This window comes from Spodoptera frugiperda, chromosome 11 (genome assembly GCF_023101765.2).
Source record: "Spodoptera frugiperda isolate SF20-4 chromosome 11, AGI-APGP_CSIRO_Sfru_2.0, whole genome shotgun sequence".
Taxonomy (NCBI): domain Eukaryota; kingdom Metazoa; phylum Arthropoda; class Insecta; order Lepidoptera; family Noctuidae; genus Spodoptera; species Spodoptera frugiperda.
In genome coordinates, this window is record NC_064222.1 from 11033587 (window position 1) to 11057863 (window position 24277).

Genomic DNA, 24277 nt, shown 5'->3' on the forward strand with positions numbered 1-24277 from the left:
TATACGTTTTTAAAATAAATGATTAAAAAATTCATGTTTTGTATTTTATTTACACAAAATATAACAAAACTGTAAACAATATGTACAGTTAACATACCGCAACAATATAAAAATATATGAACTAATTTAAATACAAATTGAACGCAATAATAGACCTTATTACATACGGAATGAGGTTCAAATTAATAAATAATTGTAAGTATATTTACCATTACCTAACTCCTTCAGAAACACCACACCTTGATATTCACACTATACATACATATAATAATATCTTATATAACGTATTTTATTTTGGCAAACTTATGGCCGTTTACTCCAACCACCCCTAAACCACATCTTAGCTAGAAGCTACTTAGCTTACTGACTAAAAACCACCCCGTTCCTACTCCTGCTTTTCGAACCGGAGCCCCGGTAAACCCGCTAGGCAGTCCGCAGCTCCGGATCAGTGACGTAGGTGCTAAGATTTGATTTTGATTTATTGTATTCGATTTTATTTTGTTTTAACGTAATTTTAAGAACATGTAGACGATTTGGTTATAAGACTGTAAATCTATATTGTTGTAGAAATATGAATAAATGAATACTTGTAGATAGGTGAAAACAAAAAAAATGACGTTAAATGCTTTATCTGGGGTCCCTTAAAATTCAGGAGGGGTTGGAAAAACGGGCGTTGGGGTCATACAGTAATACAGCTAATACCACGACCAATACAAGTAGGTTATAATGTAGATAGTTCAAAAAAAAAAGGACAAAAAGGAAATCACATATTTTCTACCTAGCTACAACCGTCCGAGTCAAAAGTCGGACATAACAAAATTATATTTACATAGAATTGATAATTATAATATGTATCAACAGTACAATATTTCAATCTAGTTATTACAATATTTTCTATAAGTCAAAAATGTCTTTAAAGAAATTAATATTTAATTTTGTTATTTTGACGAGTTCAAACAATTTATCGCCACAGTGGGTCATGATAGGAGTTTGTCGATAGTACAGTCAGCCAAGTCATTTAGTATGCAGGGAAGAAAACAAAAATAGATTCTGTAGAGATAGTTATTGTTTTACTAAATTGTATACTTTTTGACGAAGCTATATCTCTTATAACCATTGCTGGGCCCAGTGGCGAACCAATCACAGATGGGGCTCAGTAGGACTGATGCCGACCAGGAGCTGCGAACTGCCTAGCAGGTTACCGGGGCTCCGGCTCGAAATGCAGTAGAAGGAACGGGGTTTTTTAGTCAGTAAGAGCCTGATATTACATCTCACCTCGCCCAAGGCGTGAGAAGTCATGATGTTCCCCCCTTAAAATAAAAAGAGTCAATCAATAGTTTCGCTATCTAAAGCTCTAAAGCAATTTTCTGACCTGCATAGTAAATAACTAGGCTGACTGTACCTGCTACATAGACTTCATAGAACTTGACTAGTATAAGTGACAGTGTGACATGGCACAAGTCAATTAATTAATTTACTTTACTATTGGTTAGGCAGAGGTGCACATTACGGCAGGTAATGCCACTGCACAATTTACACCCACTTTTGACCATTTGTGTAATAAGTCCCAAGTAATAGGGGGTGACCCTATTGGGCAATATTTCAGACTCCGTGCTGCTACTGAGAAATTTTTCGAAAAGCCGAAAATGGGCCAGTAATACTTTGCCCGTCTCAGGAATCGAACCCGAGACCCCTTGCCCGGCAGTCGCACTTGCGACCACTCGACCAACGAGGCAGTCAAAGTCAGTACATATTGAAAATATTACACTTTATAGAAATTGTAATTATTTAAATTATTCCTAAGCTGCAACCTCCTTCCTGCGGGAATCAAGAAGGATAGCATTAGCAATTTAATTAAAAACTCTACAGAATAAACAGAAGTGGTTTGACAAATATATGTTTGATGTTTTGGTTTTCTTTTTAAGGAACAAGTTATTTACTCTAATAGATACTCACAGGCGATATAAGTAGTGACTGAGCGTTGTCAGTCAGTTTTCAGTCGACGTACAGTCTGACGAGGCTGGCCTCAGTGGCCGGCAGGGCGGTGACTGGACACTGCGCACGCGCACGCAGCTCGCGGGCTATACACGCGTAGCAATACACGTAGCTACGGGAGAGAAGGGATCGTAAGAATGTTGCAGAGATTTGACAACGAATTTTACGCAGGGAATAATATTGTTTTTATGTGAGGAAAGATCAATGTAAGAAAATAGTAAATTAACTATTATCACTCGACTTACCCCGACACCGGTAACACGGTTGGTATCTTCCACGACTGTAGACATATTGGACACTTGTTCTTCCAACGCGCTGCTCGCTCGTCTCGCTACAAACATATGAGAAGGTGTGAAACAAATTGCTTAAAGTACGATCTCGTATTAAAGGCTTTTATCATATACATAAAGATATGGCAGAGAATAACAGTAGTCGTGGGACTCAGGCAATAAGGTAAATACTGAAAAGAAAAATCATCTCAAAAGTATATAGTAGAGATGTTGTTTGTATTACTAATATTATAAATGCGAAAGTTTGTGAGGAGGTATGGATGTATTTCTGTTTGTGGCTCTTTTACAAAAAAACTATCAGACGGATTTGGATGAAATTTGGTACAGAGATAGATTATAGTTTGAAATACAGTAGAACTCCAATTATCCGAACTCCGACTATCCGAATCGCCGATTATCCGAATCACAAAAATTGTCAAAAAAAGTCTAAGTGCGCTATTATTCTCCCCCCCCGCGAAGCCAGTGTTTGTCAAGTCTTGAATTGACTTGTCTTAACTTGCCGTTGTGCCTACGCTGACTTCCCCGCAATTTAATTCAATAAAAAAATAGTGCAATATCAAAACGTAGCTTTTATTCTCTTCAATGGCAATTTTTTTGAAAAAATCCGATTATCCGAATATTTGATTATCCGAATGGGTCCCGGTCCCCATTAACTCGGATAATTGGAGTTCTACTGTATAACATGAGGTGATTTATATCTTTCAAACGCAGACAAACCGCTCTCAAATGCTCGTTAGCAAAGAGGTATAAGTATATAGTTACCGGTGGCGGTGGCGGCGTGGGGAGCGCGGTAGTGGGCGCGGCGCGCGTGTCCCACCAGCGCAGGAACTGCACGGCGAAGGCGCCGTACTCCACCGCGCGCAGCGCGCCGCTACCCACCAGCGGGAACCACTCCACGCCACTGGGACACACATACACAGTTACTGGTACACAATCTAATACACTTGGAACACTTCACTTTAGTCTCATTTTACCAGAGATTCGGATAGTTTTGGTGATGCAAGGACAAAGTAAAATCTTACAAATTAAACAAAACCAGGTGCTTTTAGGAAATTAATTCAGAGCTTTCTTCCTTGTGAAGTCGCAATAATTGTAAACTAACAAAATTCAAAGAAATAGCTACTCACCTGAACTGTCCAGTGAAGAGGTTCCTGACGAGATCTCCCCAGGTGTACTGGTAGGGGGGCCGCGGCGGCGCGGGGCGCAGGCTGAGGCCGAGCGCGGCCAGCGTGAGCGAGTGCGTGGCGCCGCGCCCCGCCACGTACCGCGCCAGCCACGCGCCGCGCGCCGCCCAGCTCGCCGCGCGGACTATACGCCACGCTAACACCGCGCCGCGACGGGCTCGGTCCTGGGTGGACTGCTCAACCGAACACAATGAGGGTTACCGTATTTCTGCTCAACAGATGAAGCTGGTGTGAACTGAACTGTGAACCTCTATGGTGTCACACCACACAGAATTTAGCAGCTTTCAAAAAAGTTATGAAGGGACAAATTGACCTCGTGCTAAATAAGCGCCATCTGGTGTTTGAATAACGATAGTCCCCATTAAGTACCTACTGTCTTTAACGCTGAAAGCTTCGGGTTCAGGATTCCTGTAGTCCATATCCATCGAGCAGGTCTCAAAAGTTATTTAATACATAAAGTTCTAACATCAGTGTAGGTCATGAACAAAATTCGTCGATTGTACCTACATACATTTCACAAAAGTGCTAATTGAGCACTTATTTCATTGTTTAATGGCTTTTATTTTTTCTTATTTTTTTTTCATAATTAATATTGTAATTAAAACTATACCATAATAATATATGTACTTTAAATTGTTCAGGGTGCTGAAGACATATCCCAGTCCACCGTTACTCACCTTCCCGAGCCTGCCATCCTCATCGTCCTCCCTCCAGCGCTCCACGACTGCCTCGAGCCGGTCCTGTATGTACGGCAGCAGCACGAGCAGTGCCAGCGAGGCTCGCTCCAGGGCCACCGGCAGCTGCTGCCCCGTCGAGAACTCGCTGGTCACCGTCGGCACGCGCAGGAGGTCGTAAAAACTTTCCGAAAATGATGCCGCTGAAGTTTTAATGAGTTACTATGTAGTACATATTTTAAATAAGAGTTACATTGGTTGACTATCAGAAAGCCAACAAATATTTGCAATTAATATACTACCAGCTTTTTAGGATTCCGTAGCCAAATGGCAAAAAACGGAACCCTTATAGATTCGTCATGTCAGTCTGTCCGTCCGTCAGTCCGTATGTCACAGCCATTTATTTCCGAAACTGTTGGGCCTATATACATAGTTGAAACTTTGTAGGTTGATGTATTCTAGTAACTACTATTCGAATTGTGAATGAAAATTAATAAATTAAAAAATTAAAGGGGGGCACTCCATACATAGAACTGATTAAAAAAAAATTTTTTTCGCCTAACATATCCGTGATGGGTGTCTATGGATAGGTCTTTAAAAAAGACTGGTTCCTGAAACCATTTTTCGTCAAAATCAACCGTTTGAAAGTTAAACGCTTCCAAAGTGGAAAAATAAAAAATATATATGCTGTAGATTTCAATAGAAACTAACAACGAAAATTGGTTTGAACCAGATATCTTTATTAGTTTTTCAGAAATAAAACATTATCAAAAACCGCAAATACAACTTTGTCGTTCAATACAAACACTATGTAAAACCAAGTTATTTTATAACTTTTATATTATGTCATCTACTTCCTGTTACATGGGCGAGTCCGACTAGCACTTGGCCGGTTTTTCTTATTGTACAAACAACAGCACATCAACCTACTCCAATATTATCAATATCTTCAATCGATTTTCAACTTTATTTCAAAAACAGTAAGTCCAAATTCACATACATATGTATGTATGTATGTAACTCACCATAATGCTTGAGGTAGTAGTACTGCAGACAAGTATCGAACAGGAGATACAGCTCGTCGTACCACTGCAGGCACCAGCCACACTTGGTGGGGTACGTCACTGACAGGAACTGGAATATAGACGGCACTAGTGATTAGTGTAGTGCTACTTTTGTCTGTCAGTAGGGAGTTGTTCTAATATTGACTGTCTTAGATATAATGTGATTGGTCTGGAAATTAGGACTATGGAGCACAAAAATGTTCGACTCAATCTCAAAAACAGTCTCTAAATAATATTATCATTTTCATATTGTAATTTTTTGATCATTGACACTAAAAATAAAATGTATAAAATGCAACATAAAACAACAGTGTACTGTATAATAATATTTCAGTAATCTAATATATAATCCTTAATAATAAAGATAAAAGCTATTCTCACAGTGAGATAACATACCAATTACTAAATGACCCTCTATAAATACATATTATGTATGACTTTTTAACAGAGGTCTTGCCACCACCGCCTGAAATATTTACAGCTAACTGCAAATAATATGACTATGTTTAATTATAAGCATAGAACTCAGTAAATCAGCTCATGTGACCTAGCTTACACTCTTGTTTTGTTTACATTATGTACTCCAATGGTACTAAAGTAGTATTAAATTGTTTATTTGCTCTTAAAACAATCATTTAAAAGTTGTATTAATTTCTTATTAGGATCTATTACCACACTAGAATGTGTTTACAACAAATTCAGAGTAACAAATTTACAGAACTGTCTTGCATTTGTCTATTGCAAAACTTTAGTTGTTTGGAAGCTCTAGTCTAGCAGGGACAGGCCTGCAGGCAGGCAGGCAAAGCCTTATTAATCAGACCCTAAGAATACCCACTATACAGCCTTTTTCAACAATTGCTAGGGTTCTATGAGCTAAGACTACTTAACAGTGGTTATTCACACAAGAATCCTCCTTTTCTAGCAATGGCTGAGTGGCCTTTGAGCAAGGCAGCAGCAGTATATGCACATGCAGTAAAAGCACAGTTGATGGTATACCTCTACAACTTTCCGTAGCGCAGGTTTCACGGTAGAGCCGAGCGCTTCCTGCGCCGTGACTTGGAACACGCTCGGCGTGCCCTGCAGCGTCCGCGTCAGGTGAGCCGCGTACACCGCCATCGTGTTGTCCCACAAACTTGTTGCTAATTAACCAAGGTTCATCACGACCACAGTCCGCGGCCCGTCAGAGTCCAAGTTTCAGTTTGTTTATCATTCTCATGTCATTCTTCAACAGCACATGTTATGTCACTTGTCAGTTTATTAGCTGTCAATGTCAAGTACGTTCTGAAACGAATACGGGTTTATTTCCGTAATACCGTTAAATGATTGTGCTCGGCGTATTCGTAATTTATTCGGCAATAGATTCAGCCCTTTCATAAGAAACTCATAACATAGATTTAGATTTCAGCCATGTTCGTCCCACTGCAGTGCAAAGGCCTCTCTACCTTCTCTGTTGAAAGCTTTTTGCGGTTAATCCTTGTCATAGATGTGGAGTTCGTCTCATCATCTGCTTTTGGGTCTGCCGCGACGTCTGTGGACGTTGAACGGGCTCCACTCACTAGTGAGTTTTGTCCACCGCTCGTCGGGCAAAGCATTACTGGGTTTTTATGGGTATTACGAAAATTTCTCAGTAGTAGTACGGAGTCTGGAGTTATACCCAGTACTTATAACACAAATTGTGATAACTGGGTGTACATTTGTATAGAGGCATTACGTGCCGTAATATGCACTTCTGCCTACCCTTTCAGGAATAAAAGGCGTTGCAACGTTTCATCCAACATGTTTTCGCATTTTATGTTTTATGGAAAAAATAAAAGAACTTATAATAAAATATTTGATTTATTATTACAATTTACATGTATAATACACAAAATCCTTATCAACAAAAGCATTCATATAGCACCTACAATACAATGTTACGAAGCGCATGTTAATGACTGTGCAGTGTTACGTCAAGCTGATGCCTGTGATGTCTTGCTAACTAACTCTTGCACTACAACCCTCGTTAAACTGAACACAAAGTCGAAAGTCTTACAGCGATCTCAAATAATATCAATAGAGGTTACGGGCGACGAGGACTTGTCTCCAACCAATGTCACATCTAACCACAAACTTGGATTTGGTTCGACGACAAAAAAAGATACAAAAAGCTCCCGCCAGAAGTTTGAGATCGTAAACATTTACGTAAAACTTATTCTTACCTACAAAAACATTCCGCTTAGTCTAGTGCAATATTATTAAAACATTTTGGTCCATTTATAAAATAACAAAATAAAATATAACACCATTACTGAGTGTTACTAACTCCCTAAGTGACTCGCGTTTATGGCTTATGATAGGAACGTTTATAAACTTGAAGCTCGTTCTATTAAAATGCGTCTTACGTGACGTAAGTTACTTTGGTGACAACTTAATGTAGCATGTCTGCTTACACTTTGAATAACTATTTGAAATAGGACCAACCACTGAGTGTGTTGTTCAATTGACCAATTGAATAATATGTTAACCTAAGTCTGAGATACCCACACAGTTACAAATATTATACTAAAACTTCCACCAATCATGTGGCTTTACACACAAACACATTTGCCCTTACTTCGTTATACATTTTGTATAAATAAAACTGCAATAAATATAGTTGGCAAGTACAATCTTGCTACATGTCATGACATTACATATTATATTTTACATCTGGCAACACTTACGAATTAGGGCTTTCAATGTGTTGCCACTGGTTAGGTATCACGATTATTCAGCCTAGTTACTAAGAGTGCTTACGTCGCAATGATTATAACAAGGTACATTTCTTTTCCGTGTATATTTTAATACACTAACAACAAATTACGCTAGTTCTCAACAATAGTTTATGAACAACTTTTTGTGAGAGAAGAATAAAACTTTATCATAAACACGAAGAAATGAACATTTTACATTATAGGAGACACACATGTTTAAGTACGAAACAATATAAGTACTTAATGAATTAGTAAATACAATGAACAAAGTGCTACTGCGAGTTTGTTTTAAATACGTTAACACGATCGAAACGTTACGTCGTTTGGCCCTCTGATTGGTGGGTCAAGTTGTAGCAGCCAATTAGAGCGCAGAACGTCATAAACGTTTCGATTGCGTTAACAACAAACAAATCACACTTGCCCTCAATTTGTATTTGTGAATAGAATACAGACACAGAAATATAAACATTCTTATGTATAAATAATTGAAATGTTTAGATATCGATTATAAATTATCTCTAATCACATAGATCTACATAGCTATGAGTACCAGTACGCCTGTAGACTTGGAGTTTCAGTAAGTAGATATATTACCACTGGCAACATTGATTTTTCAAAATGGCGGACGGTAATGCCAGGTCTGTAATTACTGCTAAATACATACCATACAACAATGTTTAGTTCATTATAATTAATAAAATTAGATATGTAATAATAATAGTAAATATTCTAATATTATAAATATCATGACGTATTTATCAACTTTACGATAATTTCGCCTAGATGAAAGGTACGCGTCGTACGTACATAGTTATAATTCGATATACATATTGAATACACTGATATTACATGATACCTCTACGTTACTCTACGTGTACTACGAAAGGCCGACCAATGGGAAGCACACATACTTACGATGTCTTACAATGCTTTACTTGAACCTTAAACACCCTTCTACTTGGTGCAATGGGGGACCTTGTGGGCAAAACGCCTGAGCCTTTATTTTCGAAGTCGGTTAAAAGACCCTATTTGTTTAAGATTAAAGGTGAGTTAAGTTCAATGTTCCATTTCTTCCGCCTGGTGCAGGTGATGACAGGCCGTGGCTGCGTGGGTCGTCCCTGCTCCGCATCGGGCGGGAGGAGACACATTGTACCATTGAACTTAACATACTTACCGAACTTACACTGGCCACCGTGGGCCGCGCCAGGTCTGCTCGCGGTGTTCGGAGAGAACCTATCACTCATTGGACGATCAATATTTGACAGCTTTAAAGACTGGACAAACGTCTCTACTGTAGCCCCATTCGTCAGAAGCCCCAGTTATGTGCGAGTTTCAAGCAAGCACTGTAAGACACCTCATACATAAATATAACTTTGACACAAAGGAACAACAATCATTGGCTTTCTCTAGTAATTATCATTAGCTCAGACCCCATAATATCACTGTATGTATACTTAATATAGAAATATAAATCAGTGGTTATATAAAATTACGTCACTATAATGTTTAATTTACTTTGCAATAACAAGATGGATACTTGTGACACGTTGAGTAAATTGTTGAGGAAACTATTTCACTTACATTCAAACGTATTGATGGATATCACTACATTACCAACTAATTACTTGTGTCAATCCAAATTACGATATATTACTTGGTGTTCCTGTCAGAAATCGATCATAATCCCCAATTATTGAATCGGGATACGGTTTTTAATTTCGACCGCAAACCAATAATAGTTTGAACAACTCCTTGTAGGCCATCGGCGGAGCGGCTAACGTTACATATACTGGACAATTAGTCCACGCTGGAGTAAATCAACCGTCAATAAAATTATACAAACATACATGCACTCGTTTTCTCAACAATCAGATAAGATACAGCGAGGCGACGTAATTGTGTGTTAGCGACATATGAACACAAACCGAATAAATCATTATAATGTTGACTTGGTACACAAACTGTAAATTGTAAGACCTTATAGGCACTGTTTCAGGGAAAACTAATCATGTATTGTTTCAGCACTTGAAAATCAAAACAGAGAATTTAAAATTACCTTAAATAAATAAACATTGATGAGATTTGTGTCACAATTTGTCAAAAGTGCTAAAACAAAGCTATACATTGAGCTGTTCTCCATTAGTTCACGTAAGTCATAATTATATATTTGAATGAACCTTACTATGCAGAACAAAAGCAATTGGACCACCAGAGAAACATGACTTACAAGGTCTTACATAATTCATCACACCCTGTACTAAACACAGTGATCCTTACTGACGTATCGTTTGAGCGTGGGACTGCGAGACATCGTGTCGTCTCGCTCCGCCAGCAGGCAGTGTGCGTGTAGTGTAGTGTAGTGTAGTGTAGTGTAGTGTAGTGTAGTGCAGTGTAGACTAGCTGGCGGAGTTGTTGTACTGCGGGCGGCCGGCCAGCTCCAGCAGGTAGCGGTCGGGGTGCTCCATCCAGTCCGCCGCAGACAACTTCACCTGCAACCACCGGCTAATGGTCACTGGCGGTCTGTATACACGCGCGAACACGATCGTATACGCGCGTGTATACAAGTTCCACCGCCAACACCAACGCTACCGCTATTCTCCATTTGACATTACGCGAATAAAATAATTGACTAACGATTACAAATAGGTTAATTCAAAACAGGAGTTGCCTTCATGGAGACGTAGATTGAAAACCTAAAAATCGTACTCCTACTAAGTTTGTGGGGATGTATGTATGTTTGTTACTCTTTTGCTAAAATACTACTGGATGAATTTAGATGAAACTTGGTACAGAGATAGATACAATCTGGAATGACATATGGGGTAATGTTTATCAAGGGAACGCGGGCGATGCCCTTTGCAGAAGTTAGTCAATAGTAAGAGTAAGTAAAGTAATCTTACACATCGTTGCCTCTCCGCCTCCTTGACCTGCCACTTCTTGATCTCCAGCTGTACCTCGCGGGACGACTGGTCGCCGCAACCCCACACCTGCACATACTTCTACTTTACTCACCATACTACAATATCCACAAAATATTCTTAACCGTCTCACAGATATATTTTTTAGGGTAGAGCCATGCTTCGGCACGAACGCGTCGACTCGACCGGAGTGATACCACGGCCGAGCAGAAAGACGACGTGAAACAACTTGTACTTGTAACTCCTCTGGTGTTGCCAGTGTGGGTGGCATCGATTGCTTACCATTAGGTGATCCGTCTGCTCGTTCACCTACAAAAATATACTTAATATGCTGGTGGTGGTTACCTCAATAGCCTCTAGAGGATAGGGCACTCCCTTGAACGTGACGGAGTCGAAGTCCTCCGGTATGACGAGCAACGGCTTGCGAGGGTCGGAGCCGGCGCGGAGACCCTTCGGGTAGCCACGGATCGCGGTGTTCAGGTACAACATCTTCGGACCCTTCTCTACTACTGAGAACCTAGACACGCCATCAAATAACAAATTACAAAACAATTTTAACAAAAAAAAACCGACTTCAAAAAATAAATATTCCAAAACAAATTAATATGCACTAAAAAGTAAAAGAAATAATTGCGTATTTTTCAACAATTATTTCTGGAGTCGGTGTCAGCCAACTAAGATAGGTTTGTTATTTACCTATTATCACAACAAAACATTACAGTTTTACATCAGTTGTAAGTAGGTACTTAACCACGACTCCGTCCGTGCCGTGCTAGTTGTTGGCGTTTCCTAGGCTGACACCGACTCCAAAAATAACAATAATTGTACCTACTACAACGGTCGAATTGAGAACCTCCTCCTTTTTTTGAAGTCGGTTAAAAATGGAGAATTCCGACGCAAAAGTAGCGAATGGTAACATAAGTCGAAGTGATCAACGACGTGTTTTTTTCTAGAAACTGAGTAGGTATATTTACTGTAGTAGATTTATTGGGCATGGACTTATTTGAATGAATTGATTACTTTGATGGATGGTGGCCAGCTATCGTCGCCCTCTCCGCTAACTGTCGTATCTCACAAACTGACGTATCTGCACTGACATTAAATAGATACCTTAGGGCTTTAGGGCGATTACAAAATTAAAGAATAAGCCAAGACCTATATAAAAAATATATTTAATTTATTGATAAAGCCACAAATAACGCATCTACAGTAATTTAACTGTAACGCCCGACCGAAAAACGGTTGCCCTGGAAAAACATCAATTGGTAGTTAGGACAGTTAGCCGGGAGGGTGACGCTATGTGAGTATACGTACGTGGGCTGTATCTGCAGCAGTGCGCAGTCGGCGCCCCCCCAGTACTGGTGCGTCTCCCGCCACTCCTGGGCCGCGCACAGCGCCACCACCAGCTCGCCGCCCGAGATCAGCACTATCGTCGGACCCCTGCACGCAAGCAAACATCTTCATCAGCGACATATCAGCCACAACAAGTCCACTAATAACGTCTAGTTGGGCCGGTTAGAAGCGACTTGTATTCATCCATTCATATTATGTTCTCAAACCTGATCCTGATCCTCATTCTGTACTGTCATAGATTACGAGTGTAGTAACAGTAGGGTACCTGTAGGCGTCCGGGGTTGGTCTGCTAAGAGGGCCCGGTGCCTCCTTTAGGTGCAGATGGTGGCCACCGGGGAGGTTTTAGTGCGGTAAAAATCCCACACTCCCTAGTTTTTCCCCAAAAAGCTAGGCGCCAAAGGGTACCTGTACGCGAGCGTGTGGTGCAGGAACCGGTTGTGCGCGAGGCCGTGGTCCCGCGAGGCGTACAGCTGCGCCCAGTGCAGTACTAGTACCTGTACGCGAGCGTGTGGTGCAGGAACCGGTTGTGCGCGAGGCCGTGGTCCCGCGAGGCGTACAGCTGCGCCCAGTGCAGTACTAGTACCTGTACGCGAGCGTGTGGTGCAGGAACCGGTTGTGCGCGAGGCCGTGGTCCCGCGAGGCGTACAGCTGCGCCCAGTGCAGTACTAGTACCTGTACGCGAGCGTGTGGTGCAGGAACCGGTTGTGCGCGAGGCCGTGGTCCCGCGAGGCGTACAGCTGCGCCCAGTGGGACGGTACAGCGCACACGAGCCGCGCCAGCCACGCCGCCGACGCCAGCCCGCCGCCTGCCAATACCCACGGATTCAAGCCAAACCGCCGGATCCGACAATATCACCGGATTCGGTAGCCGGATCAGGGGGCCTACTCCGGTTCTCGAATCCGAAGTTTCGTTTAATTTTCGGCCGTATATTTTATTGATTTACTAATATAATTACTTGAAATAACGTTTTATTTTTAATTTCATATCAAAAGTTATTTATTTATCTTCATTTCATTCGTTCATTTTTGTTCACGAAAGTACGCTATAAATAGAATTGTAGTATACAATTCGGCGAAGTTTTGTCCGAAACTTCGTTTTTCGTTGAATTAGAGTAGGCCCCCAGATATTTTATAAATAACGAATTTTGTCTCTTTAAACCGTTTTTGAGAGAGAGAGAGCGTAGTTCCATCAAGAAAAGTGATATACATGTGATAAACGCTTAGGTATAGTACCCATAAGCTGCTGATTTTGAGAATTTTAGTTTGAACTAGCTTTTGCCCGCGACTTCGTTCGCGTGGAATAGTGACTTCCGGCAAATTTTTGGTTTTAACCACATAGTTCCCGATCCCGCGGGATCTCTTCAAAAATGAGATGTGGAAGATATTCCAGGGAACTCTTCAAAAATCAACATAATGAGCTCTGCGTTTGAATTTAATAGATGTATACTCACTTAGGGCATTGAAAAAATAGTTTAAAAACGGACTTAAACTAACTTAAAACTAAAGAAAGCTACGAATTACGAATTTATAACAATTAAAAAAGAAACTATATTACAACCTATCCTCTATGCTATAATAACCAAGCTTAAACTAAATAATTTAAAAGAAACGACTTAAATCTAATCTAATTAATTTATAAATTAGACTTACAATTTTATTAAAAAAACTAACTACAGTAACTACTAATAATCGATATCAAACTAAACCTACGTTAAATAGTTTAACCAAAAAACCAGGAAAACCCAACAAATAAACTTATTAATTGACAAATACAACGAAACCAATTTAGAATATACGAAACAGCAGGACCACTACAGACAAATAATCATACGACTGATAATACACTTTTTCTACGATAGTACCGAAGCGCTCGGCCGATACCCAACCAAATGAATGTAACGAAACCATAGCGCGATCTATTTCGATCCCAACGCCATCTATCGAGGATAAAGACAACTTGGATTATTTATTTATACTCCGTTCGGGCATTTTCTTTGTACTAAAAGTTTAATTATATTGATATTATTTTTTTCATACCTTTTTACTATTTATTTACTTTTTTCGATGAATTAAAACAATAACATGAACCGAAGTCGTGTAACGATCGACATAGAATTATCTATACTCCGTTAGAGCATTTTCTTTGTACTAAATGTTTTATTATATTGATATTATTTTTTTCATACCTTTTTACTATTTATTTACTTTTTTCGATAAATTAAAACAATAACATGAACCGAAGTCGTGTAACGATCGACATAGAATTATTTATAAATAATTTATTTCTTATTTTTATTTTTTGATTTTTGAAATAAAAATATATCTATGTCCTTTCTAAGGTTCTAAACTATATCTGTACCAAATTTCAACCAAATCCGTCAAATAGTTGCGGAGATTAATGGTATAAGCATAGAATGTTCGACGTGATTCTTTAATTTGACATAACTTTTTTATTTATGAACCGATTGACATGAAACAAACACTAAATGTAAATTTAAGCATCCCACAATATATTCGTGAAAACCGCATCCAACTTGGATCAGCCGTTTCTGAGATTAGCGCGCACAGACGAACAGACAAACAGACAAACAGACAAAAAAAAAGTTAATTACATTTTTGGGTTCGACATCGACATAACAATAACCCCTGCTATTTTTTTTATTTTTATTTTCAATGTACAGACAGCACTTTTCTACGATTTTATTATATGTATAGACTAGCTTTTGCCCGCGACTTCGTTCGCGTGGAATAGTGACTTCCGGCAAACTTTTGGTTTTAACCACATAGTTCCCGATCTCGCGGGATCTCTTCAAAAATGAGATGTGGAAGATATTCCAGGGAACTCTTCAAAAATCAACATAATGAGCTCTGCGTTTGAATTTAATAGATGTATACTCACTTAGGGCATTGAAAAAATAGTTTAAAAACGGACTTAAACTAACTTAAAACTAAAGAAAGCTACGAATTACGAATTTATAACAATTAAAAAAGAAACTATATTACAACCTATCCTCTATGCTATAATAACCAAGCTTAAACTAAATAATTTAAAAGAAACGACTTAAATCTAATCTAATTAAAAAAAAATAGACTTACAATTTTATTAAAAAAACTAACTACAGTAACTACTAATAATCGATATCAAACTAAACCTACGTTAATAAATAGTTTAACCAAAAAACCAGTAAAACCCAACAAATAAACTTATTAATTGACAAATACAACGAAACCAATTTAGAATATACGAAACAGCAGGACCACTACAGACAAATAATCATACGACTGATAATACAATTTTTCTACGATAGTACCGAAGCGCTCGGCCGATACCCAACCAAATGAATGTAACGAAACCATAGCGCGATCTATTTCGATCCCAACGCCATCTATCGAGGATAAAGACAACTTGGATTATTTATTTATACTCCGTTCGGGCATTTTCTTTGTACTAAAAGTTTAATTATATTGATATTATTTTTTTCATACCTTTTTACTATTTATTTACTTTTTTTCGATGAATTAAAACAATAACATGAACCGAAGTCGTGTAACGATCGACATAGAATTATCTATACTCCGTTAGAGCATTTTCTTTGTACTAAATGTTTTATTATATTGATATTATTTTTTTCATACCTTTTTACTATTTATTTACTTTTTTTCGATAAATTAAAACAATAACATGAACCGAAGTCGTGTAACGATCGACATAGAATTATTTATAAATAATTTATTTCTTATTTTTATTTTTTGATTTTTGAAATAAAAATATATCTATGTCCTTTCTAAGGTTCTAAACTATATCTGTACCAAATTTCAACCAAATCCGTCAAATAGTTGCGGAGATTAATGGTATAAGCATAGAATGTTCGACGTGATTCTTTAATTTGACATAACTTTTTTATTTATGAACCGATTGACATGAAACAAACACTAAATGTAAATTTAAGCATCCCACAATATATTCGTGAAAACCGCATCCAACTCGGATCAGCCGTTTCTGAGATTAGCGCGCACAGACGAACAGACAAACAGACAAACAGACAAACAGACAAACAGACAAACAGACAAACAGACAAACAGACAAACAGACAAAAAAAAAGTTAATTACATTTTTGGGTTCGACATCGACATAACAATAACCCCTGCTATTTTTTTTATTTTTATTTTCAATGTACAGACAGCACTTTTCTACGATTTTATTATATGTATAGATTTAAAAGAATATGATGTTGATTTACATTTGATTTAGTTTTTATAAACGGCTTTGATTTATTTTAAACCATAAATAATTCACTGTTGCTTGTAATCTTTGAGACAGAATATAACTAATACTATAATAGTCTACAGAAGTAACTGTATGTTACGGATATGCGGCGCGGCTGTTGCAATGCCGTATTTGTAAAGAGTATTCAAATTAGCTCAAAGAGAAAACCAAAAAACACTTTTTGGCTTAACATTGTCAGCAAAGTTAAAGCAACATACAAATCAAATCACTTCAATGCATCCATACTTTTTCCACATCTTTATTCCGGCTGAATCCGACCGGATTGCAATCCCTAATACCACGGTACTAGGCTCTCACATCTTTACTAGTCTTTTACATTGGGAGGTAAAGTGTGCGCGATCCCAAAGTGAAAGGATGAAGTGGGAAGGACGATCAAAGAAAATTGGAAGGAGTTTGTGATGAATATTGTTAGCAATTACTAGAAGAAGAATATTGTGATAACGCCAATTGACTCGTTTATTTCAGTGACTGGCAGACTGATAAATGGCAAAAGAATTTTCTAAGGTGGCTGTTTACCGAGCCACGGAAACATTAGAGCAGTGAAGCGTGTAGTACCTGCGGCCGGCTGCGGCGGGGGCTGCGTGGGGCGCGAGTAGAGCGGCGGCGCCGTGCCGGCCAGCAGCCAGGCCACGGACACGGGCAGCAGCGCGCTGGCCGCCTGCCACGCGCCGCGCTCCAGCACCGGCGTGGCCAGCTCCAGCCCCGACCCCGACCCGCTCGACTCCACGCACGCCGCGATGTCGCGGTGCCGCGTCGCCAGCATGTGCACGCAGTACCTACACCCAGCGACACTCACTCAGTCTCCACTCATCGTCACTGCTGGACCGCGGTCCTCCTTTACAGAACTGGGGTTTGTCATAACATTTTGGCATTGAGTTGAAGGTAGCAGTTTAAAAAGATCCGGTTTATCACAGGGCGCTGCAACTGCAACCCAGTCTCTGTTAAATGTGCAATCCCGTAGTCATCTCTCATAACACCCACGAGAAGAGGAGAGGTGGTGACAATAAACGTTATAAACGTATTCTACTCCGCGGTTACTAGTTCCCACTTACCTATGCACGGGGAATATAAGTCTGTGACAGTGCTCCTCCAGCCAGCGCACCACGAAGCCGACGCTGTGCATGTCCTTCTTGTTGAAGCAACCGTTCACCACTACGGACAACGTCTTGTTGATCTGATGGCAAACATTCCAATGATAACTACTCAAAATCGAAACCAGTTGTTTCTATTCTGACAGAGGTAGCACCTCAATTCTCGAAGCTGCTTCAACAGACTCACCATGAGACAAGTCTGCGGCCCCTCAGGGTAGTGGTCCATGGAGAGCTTGTAGCTGGTGTAGAGCAGACTGCGCAGCCCGTCGGGCGTCACCATGTTCTCGTCCGTCTCTGCAGCGAACATCCTGCACATATACCCCCCTGTATAACCTTAACTATGTAGTCTCCAGCTACTACGAAATCTACCATTGGTAAGTGCCTACAAGGACTGAACAGTGTTTTTATGACGTCATTATAATCTTGAAGTGTAATATCATTAACTTTTAGAAATATCTAAAACGTCCGGAAGTACGCAATGACATTGGCGGCGCTAATCCGACGATTACAAACAAAAACATAGCGTTCGCGATATAATGACCTTCCAGTTACTTATAGCTCGTCAACTCGTCAGCGCGATTGTTGCAGACTGCCGCGAGACAAGCTGACTGAGTGCCTGTCAAGCTAAGGATGACTAGAGACGACGTTGTTGTCAATTTGTCATAGATGAGACTAATGACACTGATGGAAAATCAATCATTACGTAGAACACAACATACAAAAATACCTAATGTGTACGACATGTAATTCTCTGTACCCAAAAAAAATGATGCTATGACGAAAGCGACTTTGCCAGTGGCTAGAAAGGTTAGATGTACATATATTTTCCCCGCGATTCTTGAGTGTATGTGGGCTAGTTGTTTAGCCACAGACATGTTATTGATGGCCTGCATGTGTTGTGTACCTGACGTAAGTCTCGATGATCATGGCGTCGTCCAGCATGGCCAGTATCTTCTCGCACTGCTGCCGGAACGTGGACAGCGGGATGTGCTTGTTCTTGCACTTGCCCACGCGGTGGATGTACTTGAAGAACTGCCGCGCCAGCTCAGGATACATCGGGAACAGGTATTTCTGGAGACACCCAATGGAACTTACTAACTTGTGACAACTGCATAAACTGTTTAGTACTTTCTAGAGGAAATGTGTGGAGGATATTACGAGTAGCACTCACTGTGAACGAGTTCTCTGTGACTCCGTTAACTCCATCTTCTTTTTGTGACCTCTGGACTAGTAACTGCAAATAAAGAGAATCCAGATTTATTTCCCAGTGTGAGTGTCAGCTGTTCCACTTAGCGAACATTTTCAGTCTTATTTCTAGATAAATTAAATTTAAAAATAAATGAACGTCATATAGTATTTGCACAGATGTCTTATTATGATAGTGGAAGATATGTATGCAGAAATAATTTAAGACGCAACTCTGAATACCCAATAACTAGATAGATACGATACGGGCTATATCTTTAACCTTTAAATATGTTTTAGAGTGCGTTCCAAATAATGGAATTGGCTTGGCACATGTATACTTATGCTACGCTACTAGTAAGTAATAGAGTCCAGAACATTAGTGCAAGAAGACAATGGTCTTGCACGTGCTGCACTGCCGTTTTTAATGCAGTCTTGAGACATATGCATCTCACTATATATTATTATATTATGTTTCTTGTCTCTTCTAGATTCTAGATAGTTGTATTTGATAATTCGATGAGACGAGAAAAAACCACGAACTAGTTAAATCCGGTAAAGGCGCGGGAACACCGAGTTATAAATAATGCTTGATAGCCGCATGTTACACATAGCCGTGATCCGAAAATGTGTTTATTATGCTGGAGTATTAATAGCTGAATTAGAGCTCAATGTCAAGAGCACGCTCTCGTAAAATGGAGTTTACACAAGATTGTAGTAGTGACGTCACGATGAACAATGGAAACTCGTTAATCAGCTGATTGCGGCGTCATGGATGGTTAAACATTTGGAGTTAATGAGTGCTGCGATACTGTACGGAATATAGAGCATTTCTTTCTGAACAATAGCCTGGTTATGGTCAGGCCTAGAATAATATCGAGTGGGAAAATAAGCAATATGATAGTCAATTATAACTTCAATACTGTTTTACAATAAACTAGGTATAACGTAGTACATTGTTTGTTAAAATAGCTTCTTTTAATTTACTTGTTCACTTCCTTTGGATTTATTATTGTAGAGTAGTTAGTTATATATTTTCACACAAGTGCATACGAAAACAATACACTATCAGTCATTAACGATGATTATCAGCCATCAATTATGTTCCATTGATAATTCTGTCAGGTCAAGCCACGCTGCTAGGTATGTAGGAACTAGAAAATATTTTTGTTTGTTTCTTGGTGGGCACAAATTTAGTTCTACAAATTTTACGCAGTCCACAGGTGAATAGCTAGCGGAGATGGCCACGACCAGGAGTAGACTACTCTTAGTCAATTCCGTATTTTTCGAGGAGGGTGCTCGATTAGTTTCAAATCACGACGGGGCCCATAATCACGAGTAGTATACGCGACGATCGTTGCGCTATGGCTTCATCACTTCTTGAACAAAACCACACAACATTAAAGAGATATAACGAACTAATATCGTAATTACTAGGACGCTGCATTCTTTGTTCATGGATTCATACGTACTTTACAAGTAGGAGAAGCAGTTTTCTTCTTCTTCACCCTGCTGACTTGTATGCCCATCATGGAGAACCGCATATTCTTAACCACCCGCCTCCATCGCTCCATGGTGAATTGGTGAAGCACTTTTAAGATAGTTACGAAAACTCAACGGCTCAAATCTTTATTCCTTTTTGATTGACGTAAAGTTAATTATTCCATAATTTAAACGTTTTTATTTCCTCTTCTTCAGTGCAGTTTACGTTATTTATTTATTTAGTTGGTAAACATGCGTCGCTTGTGACCGACACGCGACGGTTGCGGCGAGGCGGTGAGGGCACACAATCACGGCTATCAATCACTGTGTGATAAGATTGTCAGCAGTGAATTATTCGATATTAGCGCACATTAAGATTATGTTGGCATAGAGCTACGGATAACGGGGTACAGAGACTATTATATCGATTAAGTATCGAGTTTGTTTAAAGAGCTGTAATTGAGCTGAGAGCTGTAGTAGTACTTCGAAGTGCACTCATCTGAAAGCATCGGTTACTGAGTGCGTAATGCAATACGAATACACGATGATTAGGTAAATAAACGATCCAAAAAGTTTCGTAACCAATTGCCATAAAAAAAAGATTTTTGAAAGGAAAGCTATCTTCTCAAACTTTTAATCGCGAGAAGATCATTTGTGTTCTTTGAGGATAAAATATAAGTAGTCTAAGTAAGAAGCAAGCGAAAATATTCGTCCTTCCACAGCATGTCTACTTAAAGTGAAGCGACATTCTTAGCATGCTCTTCGAGACACGGCTAAAGGTATTCTAATTAACTGTTTCCGTATTAAAAAAAGAATGTTTTGAAAAAACATTCTTTTTGAAAAAAATTAAATACATATATTGCTTAGTTGTATTAATGAAGGGCTGATGATGTTTGCAAATTTAATTAAGAGGGTCAGAGGAATGGGAAGTCTCATAGTTATGTAATACCTAGACGGATACCTACTTACATTTAACGAAAACCATAGGTGTACACTACAAAATTAATCTCTTAGGATATGTCAAAAGAAGATTTAATTTAGGACCAAAACAAAAAAATATAATATTATTATCAGCTACAAAGTTTCATAATCGATTGTAATTCCGATAAATCAGTAATTCGCTGATGTGCGAATTGGTTCGGTAGATATACAGCGTCAATTAGTGCATCTCTATGTATTCATCAGCTCAATCAACCGAGGACCGACGTCGCGGTGTCGCGGCGCAGCGGCGCTCGTTAGCCACGAGACACGATGTCATGTGATGGCTATCACATGACATTCTAAACTTGTGGTAATATATGCTAACACATATTCGCAAACAGGTAAGTAATATTTTCATTTCGATAGACGAAAAGTATCCATAGTCCATACCATACATACATAATGGTATGAATCAGAAGTCAAGAAATAAATATCAGTCTCCAATAGTTAAGAATATAAACACAACAGCATGGTATCTTATACTATTATGAATTTGTTTTGTATGTTTACTCACTTCCGAAAATACATAACAACTGTTTCAACTTCAATATTGTATATATTTGTATGGAACCTAAAGCACTTTTTTTCTTCTTTTTTACTGATTGATACATATCATTACATTACATTAGCTATCATAGAGCATCTATCAACAGGTAGTTGAGAACAACTACCCACCTGTTGCTCATTCAACATAGACGAGAACATCAGACACAGGTGTGGAAGTAATGTGATAACTAGCAATGTAAGCGTGTGCTTGTCACACATTCACTTACAACAAAATTACATTAAACTTAAAATAAATTATTGAATACAGAACAGCAGTCAACAGCAATCGTGCAGAATTGTTTGGTCTTAACTAACATTGAATGTTCACAGAAGTGGAAGAATTGTGAAACAAATTGCAAGCCAACTACATATTTCCTCATTATATTTTGCAAAACTACAGTTGTTTAATATAGAAAGCGAGACTAATGGCCTTTCATCAACCACTTTACTACAAGTCACTCAATGCGACATCACACCTAAAGTAAGCCCTTACTTGTACTATTAACTACTATTAGAGGAGTCAATTATAGGTTGGTGTGAACAAAAATGATGTTAAATGTTATCAATCTATTTCAAATTTAAAAGTGTTTGGTGAAAATAGGCTTTGTCAATATTTTGAACAGATTGGATTGAATGTAATTTAATATTTTATCACTTCTTTTTATAAAATAATAGAGCAATGATGTCTATTATTTGTATGTACAATAGAGGTACAAGTCAGTCAGACATAATGTAAAAGTTAAATTAATAATGATTCCACGGACACTTGAAACAAATCATAATTGTATGAAATGTTACATGTGACCTTGTGTGCTGTGTGGAGCTACACCTCAGGACAGTGACCAAGGTCGACACCAACCTCTATGGTAATAGGGATTGTCTATTGTAATGTTTCATAGACAAGCCTCACTTTTCTGTTTTACAGCAGTAATTAAGTGCTAATACTCATTAAGATTATAATTCCCAGTTGTTTGGTATAAAAAGTCCAAGCTTAAGATACTAAGATAAAGAATGTGTTACAGATCCTTGTGAATCATCTTTATCTAACACTCATAAATATCACTTGACTGCCGAGTCCGAGGCACCACTTCTCATGCACTTTGCAACCATGTAGCTATTTACAAATCTCATACAAATCCTCACGTAAGTCACACCTTTTCTAAAAACATTCCATGATTCAATCATTCGCGACCCGACTCGAATCTGTCAAACGTTAAAGATTTACCGACACGGTCGTTATCAACGCGAATCAAAACAAACATACTAACAGGAAACGTCAATCTAACCCTGACGATGACCCTCGCTAATTAAATGGTAATGCAAGCGTGTCCTCACCTTGCCGAGCTTCTCCACGGGCACCATAGACGGCGGAGGCTTCTCCTTAGCCTCGGCTAGGCCTTGCAAGTCACCACCAGAACCAGAGCGAGAGCCAGCACCTCGCTGGGAACCTCGCGGCGTGCTAGTTCCACTACCTGATTGATCTCCCCCGCCCTTTGTATCATGGCTGTGGTGGTTTCCCATCGCTTTCGCACTACACTAACACCTTAATTACGTAATTTGAGCAGGAACAGGGCTTACAATCACAACAATTTGCGTGTTATTAGCGCTGGTTTGGTCCAGTGATCACAAGAACTAACGTCATACGCGTGACAGACAACTGACTGACGTCGGTCGGTTGTCAATGTCAAGTTAGCACGTTCCGATACACTCACAGTGAGTTATTGCAACTCGTTTAGTGGAGGATGGAGGAAATAATGTTGTTTAGTGATTAGTGTACCTATTATCATGTTTATAATAAAATATGCATTTCTTTCGGTTTTCATAAAATTTATAAGCTAGTAATAAAATTACGCGATTAATATTGTAGAGAGGATACAATTTTTAGTGACGAATTTATGGGAGTTACAAAATGAATAACACAATTTTTGTATAATCCATGTCTTTAATTATACTTTATCCATTGATTCCAAAATGAATCTTCACTGGACGTACAGTTACTTACTAGCTAGATTTCCTGCGTGCAACGCAGTTATTTAGTCCAAAACCTCAACAGATTAACAAGATTACCACCACTCGTTTTTAACCACAATAACAACTAGAACATGGAGACATACAGTTCACATTTAATTACAATAAGAATTAAAACAATAAGAACTAACCGTCAATGACCGCAAGGAGGTATGGCAAAGCAAAGAGCTCCACGGACGCTTCTTCCGGGCCCTACATGGACCCAGTATAGATTTTCTGGCGTCCGTATCTTGGCTACGATTCAGTAATCTCTTTGGAGAAACTGAAGGATTTGTCTGTGCAATTATGGACGAAGTTATCCTTACGAATAACTACCGGAAATATATTATTAGGGATGGGACCGTTGACATATGTCGGGCATGTCATAGTCCTGGTGAATCCATAAGACATATAATTTCTGGTTGTGGTCGTTTGGCTAATGGTGAATATTTGCATAGACATAATCAGGTGGCCAAGATTATCCATCA

The 24277-nt window shown here is 39.1% G+C and overlaps 2 protein-coding genes across 4 annotated transcripts; both read right to left on the reverse strand.

Annotated features, from left to right (window-relative positions):
• Positions 1–22: 22 nt before the first annotated feature.
• LOC118274832 (peroxisome assembly protein 12) lies at positions 23–6453 on the reverse strand. Of its 2 annotated transcripts, none has more exons than XM_050697087.1 (8): positions 6204–6453; positions 5169–5277; positions 4147–4346; positions 3413–3645; positions 3048–3186; positions 2241–2326; positions 1957–2107; positions 23–1818 (listed from the first exon to the last, which is right to left on the reverse strand). In XM_050697087.1, the coding sequence occupies exons 1-7, from the start codon at positions 6321–6323 to the stop codon at positions 1996–1998; spliced, it is 999 nt and encodes a 332-aa protein (XP_050553044.1). In that variant the 5' UTR covers positions 6324–6453; the 3' UTR covers positions 23–1818; positions 1957–1995. The 2 variants fall into 2 exon arrangements, with proteins under 2 accessions (XP_050553044.1, XP_050553045.1); XM_050697088.1 differs by having other exon boundaries at positions 3413–3642; positions 6204–6452.
• A 571-nt stretch (positions 6454–7024) lies between these two features.
• On the reverse strand, positions 7025–23450 carry LOC118274517 (uncharacterized). 2 transcript variants are annotated; one of them, XM_050697077.1, is made up of 11 exons: positions 23118–23450; positions 18760–18822; positions 18493–18659; positions 17776–17896; positions 17550–17671; positions 17053–17273; positions 12883–13015; positions 12172–12297; positions 11203–11374; positions 10840–10926; positions 7025–10428 (listed from the first exon to the last, which is right to left on the reverse strand). In XM_050697077.1, the coding sequence occupies exons 1-11, from the start codon at positions 23301–23303 to the stop codon at positions 10336–10338; spliced, it is 1491 nt and encodes a 496-aa protein (XP_050553034.1). In that variant the 5' UTR covers positions 23304–23450; the 3' UTR covers positions 7025–10335. The 2 variants fall into 2 exon arrangements, with proteins under 2 accessions (XP_050553034.1, XP_050553035.1); XM_050697078.1 differs by lacking the exon at positions 23118–23450 and adding an exon at positions 20246–20553.
• Positions 23451–24277: the final 827 nt, after the last annotated feature.